This window comes from Vipera berus (assembly GCF_964194415.1).
Source record: "Vipera berus genome assembly, chromosome: 15".
NCBI lineage: Eukaryota > Metazoa > Chordata > Lepidosauria > Squamata > Viperidae > Vipera > Vipera berus.
In genome coordinates this window covers 12,313,251-12,333,799 of record NC_138218.1, presented here as the reverse complement: position 1 = coordinate 12,333,799, position 20,549 = coordinate 12,313,251, and the positions used below count along the sequence as shown (strand labels likewise).

General features: G+C 57.5%; 3 protein-coding genes across 12 annotated transcripts; 2 read left to right on the top strand and 1 right to left on the bottom strand.

Annotated features, from left to right (window-relative positions):
* Window positions 1-762: 762 nt before the first annotated feature.
* On the bottom strand, window positions 763-3,930 carry AMBP (alpha-1-microglobulin/bikunin precursor; the record flags this gene model as incomplete). Its single annotated transcript, XM_081339550.1, has 10 exons — window positions 763-797; window positions 1,052-1,216; window positions 1,315-1,482; window positions 1,666-1,744; window positions 1,826-1,863; window positions 2,068-2,169; window positions 2,806-2,919; window positions 3,095-3,171; window positions 3,261-3,403; window positions 3,733-3,930. 10 exons carry the CDS (start codon window positions 3,928-3,930, stop codon window positions 763-765), a joined length of 1,119 nt encoding a protein of 372 aa, XP_081195676.1.
* On the top strand, window positions 3,799-9,572 carry CCDC183 (coiled-coil domain containing 183). 8 transcript variants are annotated; one of them, XM_081339540.1, is made up of 15 exons: window positions 3,799-4,011; window positions 4,433-5,178; window positions 5,376-5,497; window positions 5,661-5,738; window positions 5,814-5,981; window positions 6,078-6,182; window positions 6,480-6,602; window positions 6,686-6,814; window positions 6,994-7,048; window positions 7,163-7,263; window positions 7,638-7,798; window positions 7,887-8,052; window positions 8,283-8,408; window positions 8,734-8,830; window positions 9,263-9,572. In XM_081339540.1, exons 2-15 carry the CDS (start codon window positions 5,109-5,111, stop codon window positions 9,391-9,393), a joined length of 1,632 nt encoding a protein of 543 aa, XP_081195666.1. In that variant the 5' UTR covers window positions 3,799-4,011; window positions 4,433-5,108; the 3' UTR covers window positions 9,394-9,572. The 8 variants fall into 8 exon arrangements, 7 of the variants coding, with proteins under 7 accessions (XP_081195666.1, XP_081195664.1, XP_081195665.1 ...); XM_081339538.1 differs by having other exon boundaries at window positions 6,078-6,602; XM_081339539.1 differs by having other exon boundaries at window positions 5,814-6,182.
* A 643-nt stretch (window positions 9,573-10,215) lies between these two features.
* On the top strand, window positions 10,216-19,146 carry RABL6 (RAB, member RAS oncogene family like 6). 3 transcript variants are annotated; one of them, XM_081339564.1, is made up of 15 exons: window positions 10,216-10,506; window positions 11,439-11,573; window positions 11,831-11,878; window positions 12,252-12,304; window positions 12,445-12,536; window positions 12,853-12,993; window positions 13,718-13,823; window positions 14,250-14,353; window positions 14,555-14,874; window positions 15,065-15,218; window positions 15,477-15,680; window positions 16,284-16,521; window positions 16,751-16,925; window positions 17,129-17,196; window positions 17,472-19,146. In XM_081339564.1, exons 1-15 carry the CDS (start codon window positions 10,377-10,379, stop codon window positions 17,703-17,705), a joined length of 2,202 nt encoding a protein of 733 aa, XP_081195690.1. In that variant the 5' UTR covers window positions 10,216-10,376; the 3' UTR covers window positions 17,706-19,146. The 3 variants fall into 3 exon arrangements, with proteins under 3 accessions (XP_081195690.1, XP_081195691.1, XP_081195692.1); XM_081339565.1 differs by lacking the exon at window positions 11,831-11,878; XM_081339566.1 differs by lacking the exons at window positions 10,216-10,506; window positions 11,439-11,573 and adding an exon at window positions 11,612-11,680.
* The last annotated feature ends 1,403 nt before the right edge of the window (window positions 19,147-20,549 follow it).

Here is a 20,549-nt window from a genome sequence, read left to right as displayed (position 1 = left end):
CAAGAGCACATTGGGGAGCGCTAGTGCTATTCTTGCCCCACACAGGAGACCAAATAGCCCTGGCTGCTTGTAGGGGGGAGCGTGTGTGCATGTGTCCCCCTCCCAGCCTGCCTTGGATGTTGCTGGAGCAGCAGCTGGACAGGCCAAAGCCTCAGTGCCCAGCTGAGATGGCGGCTGGGGTGCCATGAAGAGTTGCCCCCCCCCCGAGACCTGACCCGGGACAGGACTGGAGCGAAGACATACTGAAAAAAGCAACAGTTGATGGGGAGGGGCGAACCCCCCCACCTTCAAGCCCCTTATAGGATTTGGCTCCTGGCTGACTGGCAGGGGCGCTCCATGCCAGTGGATGCCCAGGGCAGCTGCTGCCTTCCCAAAGGCCTGAGAAAACTCTGGGAAAGAGTGCTGCCCCCCCCGGCGCCCCCTGCTGGTTCCAAGGGGAAACAGCCAGCAGGGAGAGGAGGGCAGAAGCCCCCCCTTCTCCCCTCCCGGCCCAGGGCTTGAGATGGGAGGAGCCAGCAAAGTCCTTGGCCTGAGCCTGCCCATGGGGAGGGGGGACGAAGGGGCAAACAGTTGCAGAGAAGATTGTGGAAGGACAGAGGAAAGCAACCTGAAATCGCCCGCCTTGCCAGGGAGAGGGAGGGTCCCAGAGTGAGGAGACGGCTCGTTTTGGTCCAGCAGCTGCTGCTTTTATTGATGCCAGCAGGAAGCCGGCTTTGAAAATGGGGCTGGTCCCCTTGCTTCCCCCTCTCGCTTGCTGGCCTCTCACAGGGCGGACGGGCGCAAGAACTCCTCTCCGTCTGCAGGGGGAGACGGGCGGTTGGTCCCTGGGGCAAGGGGGAGACCCCAGACTGCCCCCTGTAAGCTCAGGAGAACCAGGAGGCCAGGTGGCTTGGCAGGACCCAGCCTGGATCAGGGATCTGGAGGGAAAAGGCCCCTCCCTCGGGGCGAGCCTGGCAGCAGACGCATCCCCTCGCTCGCTCTCCCTCCCCATCACGCACCCCCCCCATGGAAGACTGGAAGACTGCCGCCAGAGGCTTCTTCCCCCACCTACCGCTGGGGAGGAGGCCGCAGTACTCCTGGCACTCCTTCTCCAGGTAGAACTTGTTGGCGTTGCCTCCGCAGCCCCGGAAGGTCAGGCACTTGCCCTGCTTGGCATCGAAGGCCCAAAACGTGTCTTTGCAAGGCTCTCCTGGGACGATGGGCAGCCGGCAGGCAGCTGCAGGCAGAGAGGGAGGGAGAGGTTGCTGCTGAGGGTCAATGCAGGACTTGGGAGGACACACGAACCCCCCACCCCACTGGCCTCGCTGCATTCACCCTCTGTCCGGCAGGTCTGCAGGCAGCTGCGCTCCGAGGGAAAGTTGTTTTGGTTTCCCCGACAGCCGCCGTAGAAGAATCTCTCGCAGTTCTGGGATGTGGTGTTGTAGAAGTAGCGCAGCTCCATTCCCAGGCAGGGGCCGGCGTCCCTGGGCTGCAGGCAGAAATCTGTGGGGAGAGAGCCAGCCCAGTTGCATCCAGGAGAGCCGTTTCAGGCAGAGGAGCAGAACCTCCAGCAGGCATGATTGGAGTCATGCCCGCACTGCCGGTTCCCCCCCCCCCAGCCACTGACTGCCCAGGTCAGCTGCGGGAAAGGGGATTGAGGCCTCCTGGGGTCCTTGGGAAGCTCACCTTCCCTGTTGCCCCCACCAAATGATGGGGAGCCATTGGCAGAGCCTGCTTCCTCATCCCAGGTGCTCCTCCGGTCTCTCTGGGGGAGAAAATGGGCCAGTCCTGAGTTGGGGGGGATTAAGGGCTGAGCCCAGGAAGGCCCCTCGAGGAAATTGTGTACCTGCAGGTTGAGTTCTGGCTGGGGGGGGACACACTCCCCTGAGGAAAGAGACACCAGTCAGAGAGGGCCTGGGGGGGCATTGTCTCCACAGCCGGTGGCCCTTAGAGGGAAGGAGGGGCAGGCGAGCCAGACAGCCTCAAAGAGTGTGGCATGAGTGGGGGGGGCTCCCTCCCTCCCTCGCTCTCTTTCTCCACTCCCCCATTCCCCCACCTTCCCCTCCTCCCCTCTAGCTTCTGGTTTGCCTGTTTCCGTCAGTGTGAAGAAGGAGTCCTGGGGAATGCCCAGGGTCACCGAGAACTCTCTGAACGCCTCTATCAGCTCCTGGGGCAGATGGGGGGTCCTCCCTGGAACGGACAAGAGGGGCACGACGTTGGTATTCCCACCATATGGAATCCCGCCAATGCTGAACGGACCCTCCATCTTCAATAGCAGGCTATCTCTTCATACATGCAATGGGCAGGGCCGGCGGCTGGCATTTTGGGGCTCTGGGAGGCAGCCTCCTTCTCCTCCCCCAAAGCAGCCAGGGGCCGCCCAGCCGCTTGGGGAGGCTGACCGAGAGGCCTGGAATCGTGTCCCTCAGCTTAGGGTGGCCTCTCCCTCCCTGGCTCTGGCCCCCCACCCCGCCTGTTGAAAATCAGAGTAAACAGGAAGACTGTGGACGTAGCCTTCCTTTGCCCTTTAGCCCAACCCACCTTGGACCCCCCCAGCTTGCCACTCCCATGTGGGGTCCTGTGGGGGGGACCAGGGGGATGCCGCGTGTCTCCAGCTGGGGGCCACAGAGGCGGGTCTTTCTGGAGGCAGGCAGGACGCCAGTTGGATCCGGAGGGCTGGTGCTGCACGGGGCTGTCTGCAGACCTCGGCAACCCCTCTCTGGCCACAAAAGTGGAGAGCCAAGCCGTCTGTCCCAGGAACCCCCCACCCATGTTCAGTTTTGCACCCAGGGCTCTGGGCTGGCTTCCATCCCTGTAGCAGCCACCTACCATAAAGCTGGGTGGTGACGGTGTAGCCGTAACTGCTGTTCTTCTTCCAGGCAAGGAAGGCATACTCATCGTAGTTGGTGCGAGCCACGTAGCCCTCAATGTGGGTTTCCCATCCTGGGGGGGAAGGCAGAATGATTCCCCCTCTCTGATGCCCCAGCAGCCCCCTCATTTCCTTCACCTGAACCCCACTCCTGAACCTTCCTATGGCCCAAGAAGCTGGGCTACAAACGCTGGGCAGCCCCCCTACCCCGCCCGCGAGACCACTGAGCACCAAAGTCTCCCGACGTACTAGAATTGTAGTAGTGGTATTTCCCAGGGGTGCTGCTCTTCTGGTAAACTCCAACCGCTTGGCTGCATGTGCCTTGCCTGCAGGGGAGGGGGGAAGAGAGTGGCTGAGAACTGGTTAGGTGGCGTCATTCACTGGCAGGTCTTGCAGCCCTGATGGCTGAACCTACCGGAGCCTCGTGGAGGTGACTGAGAGCTTGTTGCTGGTGTCCCCTGGAGCCACCACCAGCGTCCCCATCAGGTAGCGCTCCTTATATTTCTTCAACCACTTGCAGGTTGTGCCGAGCGCGATGGCGTACCACTTCCCGTAGACCTGGTGAGGACAACCAAGAGGGGTTATGCTCAAACCACGTCCAGTGCAGGCCTTGCGGCAGAAAGCAGACTTCTTCACCAACGTTTTCCTCCACTTTTACAGGTTGGTGCTTCTATGACTCTTGGCAACCATATTTTTGTGCCAGTCCTCTGTTGGAGTTGGGGGTCCTCCAGCCCTTGCTATTCTGTTTGGACTAATTGCAAACAGAAGGGGGCTTACGCCAGATCCATAACAATCACAGAAATGGCTGAAGAGATTGAAGACTGAGCTTTCAAAGGCCACCTGAAGCCCATTCCTCATTTTACCATGTCAACACAAAGGGGTCTTACTCTCGCTTCATCGAAATCCTCCTGGATTTGGATGGGGTCAGCTGGAGCGACTGGACTGCCACTGCTGGTCGAGAGGAGGACGGTGGTGCAGACGAGAAGAAGCACCAGGGGCTTCATGGCTGTGGCTGCACTTCTGCTCTGCTCAGCTTCTGCGGGCAGCTCTGGGGCTGCAACGGGGCGGCTTTGTTTTTCTAGCATGAGGAAATTCGAACTTTGGCCTGCGGGCTGCACCAAAGGTGAACGGCCTTGTGATGGATGCGGCCGCCCAAGAGCCTGGAGGTGGGTTTACCTGCACCTCCCAGTTGAATTTGAGGGGGGGGCAGAGAAATGTATTTGGATAAGGGAAGGGGGCTTCCCTCCCACTGTTCCTAGTCCATTCAGCTGAGGCGAGGGGGGTCTCGCTAAGCCCTGGCCGGACTGCAGGACAGTAACCTCCTTTTAGCAGTGGGTCCTGGTGGGCAGCTCTCCGTCCTGGTCCTTTGCAGAAGGCCCCTCCTGGAGCCTCTTGCTTCGGTTTGGATTGACCAAAGGCATCCTGACACCGTGGGGTCTTTCTGTCAGCCTGCTGGGCCTCGAGCCCTCCCTCACTGCCTGTGCTCCTTGTCCCAAGAATAATTAACCAAAGCAAACAGTGGGAGACAACAACCCTCCAAGGTTTTCAGTTTGGACATTGGATTCTAAACAGACAATGTTATTGCAGGCCAGCAGCCAGGATTCATCAGAAGTGGCCGAAATCTGAAATGGGCTATGTTCCTCTGATTTTGCTGTGAAAAGTTCTCCAGCATCGCTGCCTGCCGGCTGAAAAGATTGGCAGCTCAGCCAGCCACACAGGAAACAGGCTGGTCAGCCCAGATGGGATTCAGGCAGGGCCAGGAGGGACACTTTCCGGACCAAGGGGCTTAAGCAGCCGTTCAAGTCAGCCTCAGGCGCTCTGGGGAAAGCCAGCTCGAACCAGGGGCTGGCAGAGCTCCAGAAGCCTTGGCTAAGTGAGGCCCAGATGGAAGGGATCAGGTGGCCCCCTCGGTCACACATTAGGCTGGCCATCCCCCTGGCTAGCTGGGCGTGACCCGTTCTGGGGCAAAGTGTGCGGGACCCCTGGACCGGCCCCTGCAGAAAAATTGGCTGGCTCTTCAAGGCAGAATTCCAGCTGAGAGCGTCCCGACGGGTTCCAAGGGGAATCTTCAGATTGTGATGCCTTCGTGTGACACATAAAGGCACCGCAATTTCCCTTCAGATGTCACAGAGCCCCAGCAGAGGCTGCACAAACCCAGGCTGGAACGAGAGGGTGAGCTTGGCTGGCACTTGCTGCCTGTCTCCCTTGAAGCGCAGAAGAGGTTTTTCCGGAGCTCAGGGAGGCGCGATCCAAAGGACTCAGGATGAGGTTCAAGAGGAAAAAAGATCTGAAGGAGCAAATCCGTGAGCTGCAGTCCCTCATCCACATCCAAGGTAGCCCCCCCCGAGTGCGCCCACCTGGCTGCATCCTGGCCTCTTCCTCACTGGGGAGGGGAAATGCTCCTGACTGGCCTTTTGCAAGTGGGTCTTGCTGGGCTGCTGTTTATGGGAGGATCCCCGAGAAGGGCCTGGCTGGCTTCGGCTTCCCTTGGGGGCCCCTGTGAGCCCCCTCCACCCGCGTTTCCTTCCAGAACAAGGGAGGAAGCTCCGCACCCAAGAGAGCGAGGAGGCCGTGCGCAAGAACAGGGACCTGATCGGCTTTCTGCGCACCACCGTGCAGGGAGAGATGCATGAGCTGAATCTGGGGCTGAAGGTGAGCGCTCTGGGTCTGCCCCACACGCCTCCCTGGCCCAGATTAGCTCTGCACAACAGAGAGGAAGGGAGGCAGGTGGCGCCTGCTTTGTTCCCAGTTCTCTCAGCTGTCCCGCTGGGCGAGTGGTCTGCAACTCTCGCCCCTCTTTCTCTGCTCCTCGTAGTATGACCACGTCACGATCAGCAGGGCCTGTCTGGACAGGAAGCGGCTGAAAATCGCTTTGGCAGAATATACCGTGGAGGTAACTGGTGGGCACGTCCTTCCCCCAATACCTTCCCTCCAGGTCTGCTCAACAGGCCCTTCCACCCCTTCCTAGCAAGCTCGAGAGTCCCTGAGCAAACGGGTCTTTGACCGGATGAACACCCACAACGTCCTCTTGTACGAAGTCAAGCGCCGGGGGAAACGCCTGGAGGAGCTCCAGCTGATGCTGCAGGACCTCATTGACTTGGAGATGGCCAGTCCCGAGGTCCAGCTCCAGCTCCAAGTGAGATCCAGCTCCCTGCCCTGCCCTGGGATGGAGGACCCTGGAATGCCCAGGGAGGGTGGGGCGCCTTTCCCTCTGGCTTTTCTGTGCATGCAGACCATCCGCCAGCTGGAGAATAACATGGAGAAGATGCAGGTGAACATTGTGACTGCAGACAAGGTCCACATCCTGTACGTGAAGATGCTGGACGTGCTGAGGGCTGTGAGTCCAGTTTGGTGCTTCTGGCCAACCTCTGCAGAGGGTGTTGGGACTGATAGACATTGTGGCAGTCCCTCTGTGCTCATGCTTGGGGAGGGGGGGAGGGAGGGTCTTAATCCTGGGCGCTCCGCAGGACTGACCTCATTGTCAATTCCCCTGTTGGTACTGGAAAGAGACTTCCAGGAGGAAAGGGAAGGGAAGGCCATCTTCCCTCCTGCTTCAGCAGCGGTCCCGATGGCTATGCCGGGAACAAGGGTGCCTCCCCCCACTGCTGCTTCCAGAATCTCCTCCTCCCTGCAGGAGCTTTCTCAGCTTCCTTTTGTCCTGGACACCTTGGTGCGCCGGGTGGGCACCTATCAGATGGAGCTTCAGGGGATGGACCTGATGGCAACGGATATGCGGGAAGCCACGGAGGCTGCCAAGGTGAGAGCCACAGGGGCAGCTTTTGGCCTCGTCAGCCTCTGCCCGGCACTTCCACCCATCCCTCGCTCCCCCTGTGGCTGCAGATGGACATGGCCAAGGCAGAAAATGAATTAATTGCGGAGAAGAAATTCCGGGAGAACTCGCTCAGCATCCAGAAGAAGCAGATAGAGCGGATGCGCATGAAGGATGCCACTGAGAGGCACCGTCGGACGGTGAGTCCTGCTGAGGCGCCTGGAGCTGTGCTGGCCTCCTTCAACAAGCCAGGGTGGGGTCTGGCTCTGAGGGGAGACCGCTCAGGGCTGAGTCCTTGAGTCCCCTGGGGGCTTCTGGGACTCCTCTGCCTTCTGCAAGAGTACCTTCCTCTAATTCGTGGCTTGGCTTCTGTTACCAGCAAGCCCGGCGAGACATGGACTTTCCTGCCCTGATGATCCGTGAAGGAACAAGGGGTAAGCATGCCGGTGGTCACCTCCATCAGACGTTGAAGGTTCCTCTGAGAGGGCAGAGCCTGGGGACGGTGAGCGTTGGGGTCGAACCCCCTTGCAGGTCTCCTGCTCTTCCAGGGGCAAAGCTGGAGGCTTCCAAGGCCCAGATTGAGTACCAGAGTCTAGTGACCAGCGAGGTGGAGAAGATCAAAAGTGCCGTGCGGTGCTCGCATCTCTGGGTATGTCCAGGAGCCCAGCCCAGCCCGTTTCTTTTCCTTGCTCTGATGTGATTTCTCCAAAGCTCAGCCCTGAGCAGGGCAAGGGGAGCTTCAGCAGCCCCACATCTGACTTTTCCTCCCTCGGGAGCTGCGTTTTAGGAATTCTTTCGGAGGGGTCAAAATAACCCGCTTTGCCACCTGGTGGAGTCCTCTCACTTGCAGGCAGAAGCTCTCCAGCTCCCCAGTCTCCGGCTTGGCTTCTCTCCTTAAGCCCCTGACACCAGCGGAAGCCCCCCCTGCCCCCCATGTTTTCGGGAAGGGTGCTTGATGCAGGGGAGAGGAGCGGGTTGGGGAGGGGAAGCAAGTTCCAACGATGGCCCCTCCTTTCCTGCCAGGATATCGCTGGGCGCTTCATGGCCCAGAAGAAGTGTGAGGAGAACCTTCAGCAGCAGATCGCCGAATCAGAGAAGAAGCGGCGAGGCCTTAAGTCCCAGCTGAAGGCTCTGGAGCTGCAGCGAGCCGAGCTGACATTCCACCAGTCCCTGGGTTTCCTCAGGTACCTGCCACCTTTTCATCAGCAGAGGCACCAGGATTGAGAACGCCTCAGCACCAACAGACCCGAAGTAAAGTGGTTCTCCTCCCAGCTCAAAGACGCTAGAAGAGAATCTGCGGAAGAACCTGAAGGAGGAGGAGGAACGGCTTTCGCGGCTCCGTGGCCAGGCCTCCAAAAACCAGGAGCTCCTCCTCCATTTTGAGAATGGGGTCGATAACCTGATCCTCAGGCTGTGTGACATCCGTGTGCCTGGCCAGGTCTGTCCCTCCCTCAGAGGGTTTTTCTAGCCAGCAGCCCCTCAGCCGGCCCTGATCCAGAGCAGGTCCCCCAGAAGCCCCCTGCCCGTCCCCTCCCTCTCTTTTTCCCTGCCCCTTATGCAGTGGGAGAGCCAATGGTGAGACCCCTCCTGCAGAGGAAATGGTGGGGCGCTGGACGGCGAGCCCAGGAGCAGCGGCTCTGGCCTGGACCTTTATCCCCTGCTTTACAGGAGGGCTTCCCCAAGACGGTGGATGTCTTCGAGAAGCTGCAGTTTTGTGAAACAAAACTTCTGCATTTGAGCCGAATGATGCTCGATTTGCCCTCTGACAGATTCAGCCCAGACGAGAGCAATGAGGTGAGTCTTCTCCCCTGGCTGCAGGCTGCAGTCACTGCCTTTATGCTGGGCCAGGAGCCAGAAGGTTTCCCTGCAAGGTGGCGGAAATGTGCCCCAGAAATGTGATCCAGGGACTAACAGGATCCTGATTTCGCCTTCTGTGATATTGCCAAGCTCAGCCCATCCCTCCTTGCGTGCCAGGCAGTCACCCCAAGCCTGACAAGGGAGGGAAGTTCTGGGCTGAAGCGGCCATGGGCATCTTCGTGGGCATCACGCTCTCTCCGCCCCCCTCCCCACTTCAATGTCTTGCCTGCCACCTTCTAATTCTAATATGTAATTTGGGCAGACCTTTGTCCACCTCCGGAATTTCCTTGAGGAGAGCACTGGGGATGAAGAGCAGAACCTGAGAATCTCTTTCAATGAGGACGAAGAGGATGTCCGAGGTCTGTCCTGTCTTGTGGGCTCCCAGCAGCTCCCAGTTGGCATTCATGCAGCTCTGGGCAGAGCTTCACTGGGGGAGGGAGGGGGGGACTATTGCTGCCAGATCAGAAAGTTATGCCTTGTTGGGAGTTTCCCACCAGATGCCTCTTCCTAATCTTTCTTGTGAAATAGCCTTTTAGTGTTTCCTCAGGGAAGGTTCACTGTCCTAGATCCACTCTGGAGCAACAGAGTAGGGGTTGCCCTGGCCCCAGAGAGGGGGGGGCGGCTGGTCTCCCCTCAGCTGAGCCTCAGCCCAGCTCAGCAGGTGGCCACTGTGTGTACGTGTCTGGGTGAAACAGAGGCTTTCTTCCCCTGACCCACTGCCACGGGGTCAGCCTGTGGGCCAACTGGTGGGTTCCCTCCTCCCCTTCTCTCTCTCTAACCCTCCACCACAGAAGCCTTTCACTTTGCGGACATCGATCACAGCTACGTGCCCAATCGGGAGGAGATCAAGAAGGAGGGCCTGAAGCTGATTGAGGAGAAGACCAAGGTGACTAAGAAAAAGCAGAGAGGGGCCAAGAAATGAGACTTCCAAGAACTTGGCTGCCCCTATTTCTCAGAGATGGAGATTTGACTCTATCCTCTATTTTTTAAATCTGTATTTATTCAAAATGATATTGAACGTGCTTTAAATACACCTCCTATGGAATGTGCAAAAAAGAAGTCTTCCCATGTTTCCACAAATTGAGAATAAAGACAAAAAGAGGTCGATGCTGTCTTGCTCTGAATCAGATCTTCCCGGGTGCGGAATTCTTTCCTGGGGCGGCTGCATTTCGCCTGCAGAGACACAGGCGGCCGCTTGGGGGCGCAAGCAGACCCAGAGGCCGCCTACCGACAGCTCCCGGTTCAGCATCCAGCGAAGAGCGGAGTTCGCCTTTCGAGGAGCTGCTGTTGGCCCTCGTGGGCCACTGTCCTAAGAACTCCGTGGCTTGCCTGGTTGCTAAGCTACACGACAGACGGTAGCGCGCGCTATCCCGCGTTTCCGGCCCTTTCTGTCCCGAACGGGTTGCCATACTCCGCTAAGGCGCTGCTATCCTCCGTCCTCCTCCCCCCCGCCACAGAAATATTCCTGCCCCGCCTCCATCCCTACATGCGGAGCTGTAGAGGGCAAATCCGGCTAATGACGTGGCTTAAAAGCGGAGCGGCTTCGTCCTCCCGCCACGGCGCGGTTGCCCCGACAGGTTCAAGTATCCCTTTCTGTCCTCCTGGGTTCCCGTAGTTCCGGAATTCATCCGCTTCCGCCCTGCTTTGGAGCGGCGCCCCTCCCGCAAAGTCCCTCGCGGGCTGCCGTAGCCCAGCCTCGCGCGCGCGCCCTGCGTCGGCGCCTCCTTCCTGATTGCTCGGAGAGGGGAAGGGAAGATGGCGGCGGCGGCGGCGCCCGCCCTGCAAGCGACTCCGGCTGCCCCGACGGGGACGGTGGCTTCGGGGATCGCGCGGAGGCCGGCGGCTCAGCAGCCGCGGGCGCAGAAGTAGGCGGCCTCGCAGCCCGGGCGCAGCGACCGCGGAGCGATGCTGTCCGCCTTGAAGAAGCTGGTGGGCTCCGACCAGGCCCCGGGGCGGGACAGGCCCATCCCGGCGGGGCTGCAGTCCATGAATCAGGCGCTCCAGCGGCGTTTCGCGAAAGGCGTCCAGTATAACAGTGAGCGGCGGCGGCGGCGGCGGGAGGGGAAGAGAGTCCCGGAGGGGAGCGGCTGGGCTGGCTCGGAGGGCTCCGCGCTGAAGGCGGCCCGGGCGAGCCCCCCTCCTCCCGCGGGCCCAGCGGCCCTGTCGAGGGGAGGGGGCGGCTAAGCAGCCACGGGGCCCGAGCCGAGAGGCGGTCCGGGGCTGCCAGCTCGGCTCCTTCTGAAGAGGCGGAGACCCTTCGTGGCGCGGCTGCTCCCTTGAGGTCGTCAGAAAGTCACCCCCATCTACCCTCCCCGCGTGGCACCCACCTCGTTCTTGCCAAGCAGGCGTCTGCTTTGTCAGTCTCAGCTGCTGATTTGCTTTGTCTGGAGTCCTTCAAATGGTGTCTTCCTGTTGGCCTATTTTTTGTGCCTCTGACTTCTTTCCTTTGATCAAGGCCGCTCCCAGATCCTCGTTATCCTCCTGTGCTGCTTTGTGGATGATCGCGCAAACACCATCATCCTCAGTTACTTAGAAACAGGTCCCATTCATTGCAGAGATTGTTTGGATTTAGTTTTCCTGTTTGAGTAGGACAACGTTGGGGGCGTTGGCCATTCTCCTAATGTCTCCTTAGCCTAGGCACAAATGCCTGCAATAATACATTAGTTTTCTAGACTGTCCCAGAGCCAACAAGATGCCTGCAATTTTCTCAGTAGCCTGCTTTTCACAGTCATTCTCTTTTGATGTCAATTTTGCTTTTTAAAAGTACATTTTTCAATTTGGTTTCTAAATTATGTCTCTGAAAAGGCTGGTGATTATTGGCATGGATTCTGTAGCTGCCAATAGCCATTCCTGCCTCAACCATTTATTTATGTTAGAAAGCAGATGCCTGTCTTTAGACACACGAAATGCTCTTCTGCCTCTGTAGTGCTCTTGACTCCCTTAATTCCTCAATTTTTCTTTATCTAGTGAAAATTGTCATCCGAGGTGACAGAAACACGGGAAAGACCACTTTGTGGCATCGGCTGCAAGGAAAGAAATTTGTTGAGGAATATATCCCAACCCAGGAGATCCAAGTCACCAGCATCCATTGGAATTATAAGAGTGAGTTTTGCCAGCCGTTGGGGATGGAGAAGCACTTTACTCTTTGCTGTCTGGTGTATAACTCGACCCTGGAGCCACATGTTGCTGTAGTCCCCTCATTGCTGAAGGCACGTTGCCAGTATAGGCTTGTCCTCATTTTTTTAAACACACCCAGCCATCTGCTCTGTGCCATGTGGGTCAAGGGTAGTTCTAACAGTGTTCCAGTTAACTGCATTCGAGCAATCTTTTCTAATTATGTGCCTGGGTGCCTTTTCCAGCTACTGATGATATTGTGAAGGTTGAAGTCTGGGATGTGGTAGATAAAGGTAAGGTCTCTTCTTTCACTCTGATGTTACAGTCATTATATAGTATTTGGATTATGCCTGATAGTATTGGCAAACGGGCATCTTCTCTGCCCGCCCCACTGGGTTCCTAACGGTGAGCAAGCATCTCTTTTCCTCTGGCTTTTCCTTGCTCCCTTGAATGTCCCCACTGGAAATGCATGTTAAGCTTGTCCAGTTTCTGTCTCCTCTTTCTACAAAGCGATGGGATGTCTCCCTTGAGCTTGCAAAGACAGAAATATTGTGGATGAGATTTGAGGTGGGGTGTGGGAAAAGCTCCCTATTTGGGGCTCTTTTCTGCTCAGCTGGCAGACTGACAGCTTTCACAACAGTGTTCTTCTCCTTTCAAACACCATAGGCAAGTGCAAAAAACGGGGAGATGGGCTGAAGCTGGACAACGATCCTCAGGAGGTAAGGCACACTCTGACCTGCTGTCTTGTAAACCACCACGTCCCTCATTTGCACATCGTGCAGCCTCTTACTTCCTGTAGGTTGTGAGCCATCCAGGGAAGCAGCCGGGTTTTTTCAAGATCTTGTTCTTTCCACCCCAGGCAGAATCCGAGATGGCCTTGGATGCGGAATTCCTGGATGTATATAAGAACTGCAACGGTGTCGTGATGATGTTTGATATCACCAAGCAGTGGTAGGGACTGTTGCCTTCACTATTCCCTTGCTGTAACTCTACAAGAGAAAGGGCTCCCACTCTGAGAAATGCAAAAGCTTCTTGCTGTGAGACTTTACATGAAGCTTGTAGGTGATAAATGCCTTTATCTGCTTCTGAAGAGCTGCGAGTGTCAAGTAGAACTGATGAAGTAGGTGGCTCTGTGGGGGGGAGGGGGTCTCCCTCAGCTGCTCTATTAACTCAAGAGCCCTGTATATTGTGCTAGGCTGCTGTGCCTCCTGTAGCGGCAGAATTGACCTGGACAAGCATCGTTCAAGGAGCTCTCCTTTCCATCCAGGACCTTCAACTACATCCTGAGAGAACTTCCAAAAGTCCCAACCCACGTACCCGTGTGTGTGCTTGGGAATTACCGGGACATGGGCGAACACCGGGTGATCCTGCCTGATGATGTGCGGGAATTCATTGATAACCTGAACAGGTAAAAACGTCAATCTTGTTAAGGAGTTCATCTGCAGCAACTCGACAGAGGATGTGAGTGGGCAGAAGTGCTGTGTGCATATGATGAAATGCCTGCAGACTCATTGTGGACCTGCTTTGCACTGATGGGTTGATCTCCATCTATTTTTATTTATTTTTATTTTTATTCCATTTATATCCCACCCTTCTCCGAAGACTCAGGGCGGCTTACAAGCTTAGCAGTAGCCTTCATTCTATGTATATGCCTGCTTATTAGGGCTTTCACACACACCCCAAGCGGCATTCTTACAAAGTCAGCTTAATTGCCCCCAACAATCTGGGTCCTCATTTTACCTCATTTTCTAAGCTAGGATCCACCACTATGGTGGCTGGTGAGAGTGAGGTTGTGGGCATAAAAACCGGACGTGCCCCACCGAAGAATGAATGTATGCTCCATCAGTTCTTGTGCCTTTTTGGATAGCTGTTTTCAGTTGAACTGCTGGAAGCCATTGCCCCCCCCCCCAACCTCCCAAGCTCATGGGCAGCAGGCCTCTTCAGTTGCCTGCCCCTTTCTTTGAAGAGAATCTGGCATTAATGCATGTCTTGGAAGGTCTATGGACAGCATAACCCCTCAGCAGACCGAGTCAGCTGTAGTTGGAGGGTCGGTCCCAAGCGATCAGCCTGCTTGGGCCCCTCCGGCTCACTGTCTCCCCACCCCCACCCCGCCACCTTTTGACATTGAACAGGCCCCCCGGCTCCTCCTACTTTCGTTATGCCGAGTCTTCCATGAAGAACAGTTTTGGCCTCAAATACCTGCACAAGTTCTTCAACATCCCCTTCTTGCAGCTGCAGGTAGGACTCCTCCAGCTCCTGCTTTGTAGGGACCGGGAGGGGGCAGCAGGGGCCCATCCAAGTTCCGTCTTCTGAAGGAGAAGAGTGGGTTCCCCAGGAGTAGAGCTGCTCCTGCTGCTGCTGGCACCCTGTAGCTGGACACCAAGTGCCTGGTTGCCTGTGAGGAGCCACACAAACCAGAGGAGAATTGTAACCTCTGTCTGGATGTGGTCCATCACTAGGTGCTCTTTTGGGTTGGGATGCTGACTGAACCCCACACGTACCTGTTTTGCACCTGAGCTGCCACCTCACCGGCCACAAGTGGCTATCCAACTCATGACCTCCCTCTTGGGGCAAGGAGGAGAGGGTAGCAACCCAGAGGTGGTGACACCCGAGCAGCCCCTTGCATGCTCTGAAGCAGGTGATCTCCCCTTCTGTCTCTTGCAGCGGGAGACTCTGCTGCGGCAGCTGGAGACCAATCAGCTGGATATTGACGCCACCCTGGAGGAGCTCTCTGTGCAGCAGGAGACCGAAGACCAGAACTATGAGCTGTATGTCTGATGAAGCCGCTGGCGGGGGGGGCTCTTTGGGAGTGACTGCTCTCTCCTCTGCCTGCCCTCCTTACTTCGGGCTCTGTCTGCGGGCTTTTCTGGGAGCCTCTCGCCTTCCCTCTACAAAAAAAATCCTGGGAATTGTAATTTAAGTCTGTCCTCTGCCACTGTCTCCTGAGGTCACGTTTTCTCTCCCGATAGGTTCCTCGAAGTGATGGAAGCTCGTGGACGGGGACGTGCCTCTCCTTTGGCCACCAATGGACAGATCCTTTCCTCAGGTTCCCAGTCTCCTGTGGTTCCACCTGGCAATGCTTCGGGGGGCTCCAGCCCCAGCACCCCCCAGCAGAGCTTGGCCAACCCCGGCCTTGCCATGGACCCCGCTGAGCCTCCAGCACCAGGGCTGCTACCTGAAACCCAGCCTCCCACAGCCATTCCTGCACCAGCTGCACCGCAGAAACGTGGTATCATCGCTCGGCTCTTTGGGACCTCCCCAGCTCCCGAGACTGGTCCTCCCTCTCCAGGTGAGGGTGCAGTGCTGAAAACATACAGGAATTTGGCTCCTAATGCCATCTAATGGGGATGGGAGAAGAGCTGGCAAGAGGAACACAGTACCAGCTTTTCCAGACCCGCTGTCGATCCCGGACCTCTGTCTGCTGGCAGACTTTAGCACGGCTTCACTGGTTCCCCTGAGGTGCTTCTCTTGTTTTCTAGATCCTGCCCTCCCCGCAGTTGCTCCCTCAAAAGTCCAGAACGTAGAAGACTTTGTCCCCGAGGACAGCCTGGATCACAGCTTCCTGGAAGACCCCATTCTGCAGAGAGACAAGAGGGGGAAACAGGCAGCAAAGGCCCCCACCGACAGTGACAGGTAGGAGAGCCCGCTCTGCAGCTCTGTGCTGTGGGTGGACCCAACACCTGCTCTGCCCTCGGCATTGGCCACAAGGGCTTGCCCCCTCCCCCCATTTATTTTCCAGGATTCTTGGTTGGCAGTGCTGGGAAAGGCCCCCGTCGGCCAGGGAATTCAGGAGGAAGACCATCTCTCAAGCAGAAGCTTCTGGATTTTGTCCCTGCTTTTTTCTACTCCTGCCTGCAGGGTGTGTCATCGCCCTTGATTTTCTTCTTACAGTGACAGAGATGCTCCTGGTGGGAACCCCTTGGTTGCTGGCTTCCAGGATGACCTGGACCTTGATGAGCGTCTATCCAGCAAGCCCCCGTTAGCGGCAGAGTTGGTCCCGAGCAAAAACGTGAACCTGTCAAGCGAGGAAGAAGAATCCTCCAAGTTCTCCATCGTGGGGTCTGAAGGTGCTGGGTCCGAACAAGAAGAAAAACGGTAAAGGGGAGCTGGGAGTTGTGGGATGTTGCTGACTACAAGTACCAGCAGCCTTGGCTGATTTGGCCCGTAGCAAGATGCTCAGGGAGGGAGAGGGAGCTGGGCAGTGCTACGGGGGAGAGGATCAGAAGTTCTCAGTTCTAGCTTTAGTAAGTCAACAACCCTGGCAGTTCAGTTTAAAATGTATCCTTTAAGCTGTAACATAAGGTGGCAAACTTTAAAAGCAAAAAGGGAAATTCAGTTAACACGTATATTTTGGAAAAATTCATGTATGAGAAAAACCTTTTCTCTTGACAGTTATTGGAAGGAAGGAAGAGTGAGGGATTGTTAACTTTGCAGATTCAGGGTTTGTGGGATTTTGCCCATCAGTTTTTCTGCCCGTCACGTGAAATCCTCTAGATTTCAACCCAAAATACTGAAGATTCTGCACCAAGCATAAACGTGTGGTAGACATTTGTGATACGGAAGAACTGGCACTCCCTTTCCAATGCGAGCATTGTTGATTGAGCCGCTGAACCCCATTGTGTTTCTGCAGAACCACATCAAGCACAGACTCTGGCTGCCTAATTGGCTTGAGGCCTCCCTTTCCTTTCTCCCCCCCAGAGCTTCCAAAAAGTCCTTGAAACTCCTAGGGCCCTCGGCACCTCCCAGAACCGTGGAGCTGAAACCTCTCACCAGCCAACGCGGCCCGGAGGCCCATCCGCCCCCAGCGCTCTCTGCCTCCAAGCAGCAGGACTCCGGGAGCGACTCGGAGGGGCCCTTCGCCACGCAGATGCTCTCCTTCGTGATGGACGATCCTGACTTTGAAAGCGAGGAGTCAGAGAGCCAAAGGAAGCGCCCGGTAAGCCCCTCCCCTCCCCTGACTGTGGGGGGGGGAGGCCCTCAATTCGCTCCTCTGGGCCTCTCAGGTTTCCTGTGGGTCAGCTGGTGCTTTTGTCGCCCCAAGGAAACGCGCGCGCAGGTGGGTCAGAAGGGATGGCTTCCCTGGGGGTCGTTTTGGCGAGGGGGGTGGGGGTGGCAAGAAGGGCTCTGTAGCGGGCACTGAGGGGCTTTTTCCCCCTCGCCTCCAGGAGGAGTTTCCAGTGCGAGAGGACCTGTCAGACCTCTCCGAGGAGGACCCTAACCCCCCTCCCAGACCTCCCCAGCTGCCCAAGCCCGTCATCCGCTCCTTCAGAGCGAAGGACCAGGCCGATCTCTTTGGGTTGGGCCTGGATAAGCCGCTGGGCCGAGAGAGCAGCGAGGAAGGTGAGGGGCCTTGGCCACAGTCAGACCGCGGAGCAGACTCTGCCTTGGAGCACCCTGAGGGCAGCGGCCACGGGGCTTCTCTCCAGCCCAGCATCACCCACTAAATGCGGTACCGGTCGGAGGCGTCTCACGCTGCCGCAGGCTGTGCTCTTGTCTGATTGGAAGCTAAGCCGCCGCCTTCTTCCTGCCCCTTCTCGTCCCAGCTGCAGACAAAGAAAAGCAGTCTTGGAAGGAGAAAAAGAAAAAACAGAAGAGAACGGGCAAAGAGCAGGTGTGTTTGTAAAAGGGCAAGAAATGTTTCTGAGCTAAACCACGAGGGAAACTCTGGCCACAGTCATCCACGCTGGCAAAACACATTCGCAGGCGCTGCCCAGAGCAGCCCCAGAAAAAGCCTTCGTGGGGGCCTCGGCTCCTCCGCTTGCAAGCCGTGTGGGGAGAGCCGGGCCCGGCCTGGATTTGGGGCAGGGGCAGCCTTGAGCCTGTTCGGGTGCTGCTTAGTGGGGTGTGTATCCCCGTTTCATCCTTTCTCCCCGACTCCTTTTCCAGGAAGAGACGGAGAAAATTTCAGGGAGGAGAAAGAGCAAGCCCAGGAGGAGCCGGGAGGAGGAGGAGGAGGAGGAGGAAGACAGAGGAGAAAAGGAGAAGAAGCCGCCCAAGCAGCAGCAGCAGCACCAGCGGACCAAAGCCAAGCCCAGCAGGATCGATGAGCTGGAGGCCTTCCTCGGGGCCGGTGCTGGGGCCGGCAAGCAGTGGGGGGGTGGAGACTACGAGGAGCTGTAGCCCCCCCCCCCACCAGGTGCACAGGGCAGGTGTTCCCACCATCGCCACCGCCCCTGCCTTTCTCTGCCGCCCGTTGCAAGCCTGGCTGGAGCCGGAGGAGGCAGGAGCTGAGGAGGGGCCTGCAAGTGGCTCAGAAGCCCCCAGCCCCTCTGTCCTTTCAGCCAGGGAGCCCTGGGTTCCGGCTCCCGAAAGGCGGCCCAAAGCGGGGCTGCCCACGGAGGCCGCATCGTGTCCCGCGCGAAGTAGCTGCTGCTGCCCATCGAACGGTGGATCCCTGCTATTTTTTTACGGGAGAAGCGGCTCTGGACCAATGGCTCTGCTGAGAGCTCGGAAAGTTGCAGGGTCCCAGGCAGGTGTGTGTGTGTGTGTGTGTGTGTGGAGGGGGGCAGAGGCCCTCCATGTTGTTGGGGTGTCTGAATCACCTGTGGCTTCGTTCGGGGAATTTGGGGAGAGACATAAACGCCCCCCTCCTTCCTGCCCTTTTCTCGGCTATCCCAGTTTGTGTCCCCTGGAAGCCCGTCTGCAGCTGAATATCTGGAGAAAGGAGGCTAGCCTCCGCGGGTGAGGGGTGCTCTCCGTCCCTCCCTGGCTCCTCCCCGAGTGGGCTTTCCGCCTCCCTGCCTCCCGGTCACTGCTGCATGTGTTTGCCCTGAAATCCAGCCAGCTCTGGGTAGCAGCTGGTTCTGTGTCCCCCCCCCTCCTCTCCGTCCCCCCCACCCTTGCGCCTTCACTCACCTTCCTGGCCTTGCTGTGTGCCTCCAGTCATCTGAAGGGAAAGCGGCTGCAAATTCCGGTGCATTCCGTTGTGCCCCCCTTGCGTCTCTAGGTGTGGATTGAAGTTGGGCTGTTTTAACATTCCTCCCCTCTGCCCCCCCCCCCGGGGAAAAGCACTGGTCGCTCTTGACCTCTAGCAGCCTGCATGGCACAGGTAGTGCTCTCAGGGCCTCTGGCCTCCCTCCTTGTGCTCCATGGGGGGAGGGTGTGCATGACAAACCTACTCTTGACCCCTTGACCCCACCCCAAGCCTCCCAGCCCCCCCTTCCCCCTCCCCTCCAGCCTAATCTGAAATGCAGCTGGCAACCGAGCCTTGTGCTGTTCACCTCCTCCTTCTTTTACTCCCTTTTTCTCTTTGCTTTTGGGAGAAACAGTCCCAGTGATGCACTCCTCATTCCAGCCGATAAAGCTCTTGGTTGTACAACTGTGTCTGCTTTCCTTTCTTTGGGTGCCCCTCAGCTGGATCCAGGCTGCTTCTGGGTAGCGCTCTGTCCGTGTGCGCCCACTTTGTGACACCATCCTGGGTCGAGCAGTCCCCCCCTGGTTGGGAAAGGGCTTGGCTCAGCCTGCTCCTCCCTTGCTCTTTCCTCAGGGTCCCCCCCAGGCACCTCCCCCTTGGGGAAACCTGGTTTCTTCACGAGCTTTTGTTACAGTTCTTTTAATCACAGTTTGTGTTTTTTGTGTAATTTTAAAAAGTGGCCCTGTTTTGCAGATGGTCCCCCCCTCCCAGGCCTTGTTCCTGGCCTTTCTCCAGTTGTCCAGCAGAGCTAGCCTTTGTATTTTGTGCAGGAAGGGTGAGTGACCCCATGCGTCTTTCTGTTGTCGGTTAAGTTGTTGAGCTCCAGGCTTCCCTCGCCATCCCATGCTGCCACCCACCACCGCTGGCGTTGCTGTGGTAACCTGCCAGGCAGAAGAGGATGCTCTGCTGCTCAGGAGGACGGGGGAGGGAAGTGGTTTGGGGGATTCTGCCCACCTCGTCACCCGCAGAGAAGCTATGCCCCTTTGTGGCCTGGGTGTGAATCCTTTGGGGAAACTGCTTGCCGCCCGTCTTGCCAGGTGACCAGGCGGCCTCCGAAGCAGCAGTTGCCAGGCCTCTTGGAACTCTCGCGCTGAGCCGGAAGTGGGGGCTTCTAAGGGTCCTGTGGGGTTGGCAAGGAGGCAGTGCTTCCCGGTGTGTGTCCTGGGCGTTTCTGTGGTCTACGGCTGCTGCACGGCAGGGACGACCTCCAGGCTCCCAGTCCAAATGGGAGGAAGTGCCAGAGTCGCATCACCACTCAGTGCTCCGGGCTTCCAGCCTCTTCCACAGCCTGCAGATCTGGGCCTTGTTCCTTGTGCAGAAGACTTTAATCCCCTTTTCACCAGGGCTTTGTGGACGATGGGCTTTGTGCTGTGCAGTCCCGGATAAAATGGCAGGTGATTCCCAAATGGCAGGTGATTCCCTGGTTGTTCCTCCTAATTCCTGCAATCCCTGCCACCTCATCCCACCCAGGCGAATCCTTCCCAGAGGGATCCCAGCTTGATTAGAAGCAAGAGGCCAAAGTGGCCAGCTGGCAGTCAGGAGCTTTTCTCTGCCCCCTCTCCTGCCCCCCCCAAGCCATCCTGATCGAGCCCCCAGACTGAAAAGGGGGCAGCCAGATGGCTGGACGGCCTCGTCCTTATGCTTTTGAATGGCTGGCAGGTCAAACAGCAACATGGTGGGACAGTAGGATCGTGCGGCCACCCGGAGCAGGTATCTGTGGGTAGGCGAGAAAGACCAGCCTGGAATTTACTCCCAGCTTGTGAGGGTGAAGATTCATTGGGGCCCTGCAAGTCCCAGCCCCGACGCGGAAACCCAGGAGTCAGCGGGATGTCAAAGACGCCGTCTGCCAGAGGAACGCGGCAACCCTCACCTGTGGCCGTTTTTAAACTGCTGGGTTATTTCGTCCAAGCAGATCAAGCCATTTCCATCCCTCTCTTTGCTGAAGACAGAATGGTTTTGATGCCCGTGGGAGGCAGGGTCTGAAGGGGCTTCCTCGGGATCGGCTCTGCCTGTCTGGATTGGGCAGCTGCTAGGGGACTGAAGACCCACAA

What these genes read in the sequence shown, in the direction of transcription:
- CCDC183 (XM_081339534.1), top strand. Translation starts at nt 5,109, where the DNA reads ATGAGGTTCAAGAGGAAAAAAGATCTGAAGGAGCAAATCCGTGAGCTG. An exon ending in AAGCCACGGAGGCTGCCAAG is followed by an intron (nt 6,603 to 6,685) that starts GTGAGAGCCACA and finishes CTGTGGCTGCAG; the next exon opens with ATGGACATGGCCAAGGCAGA. An exon ending in GATCCGTGAAGGAACAAGGG is followed by an intron (nt 7,049 to 7,162) that starts GTAAGCATGCCG and finishes CTGCTCTTCCAG; the next exon opens with GGGCAAAGCTGGAGGCTTCC.
- RABL6 (XM_081339564.1), top strand. Translation starts at nt 10,377, where the DNA reads ATGCTGTCCGCCTTGAAGAAGCTGGTGGGCTCCGACCAGGCCCCGGGG. An exon ending in GAAAGGCGTCCAGTATAACA is followed by an intron (nt 10,507 to 11,438) that starts GTGAGCGGCGGC and finishes TTCTTTATCTAG; the next exon opens with TGAAAATTGTCATCCGAGGT. An exon ending in AGAGAACGGGCAAAGAGCAG is followed by an intron (nt 17,197 to 17,471) that starts GTGTGTTTGTAA and finishes CTCCTTTTCCAG; the next exon opens with GAAGAGACGGAGAAAATTTC.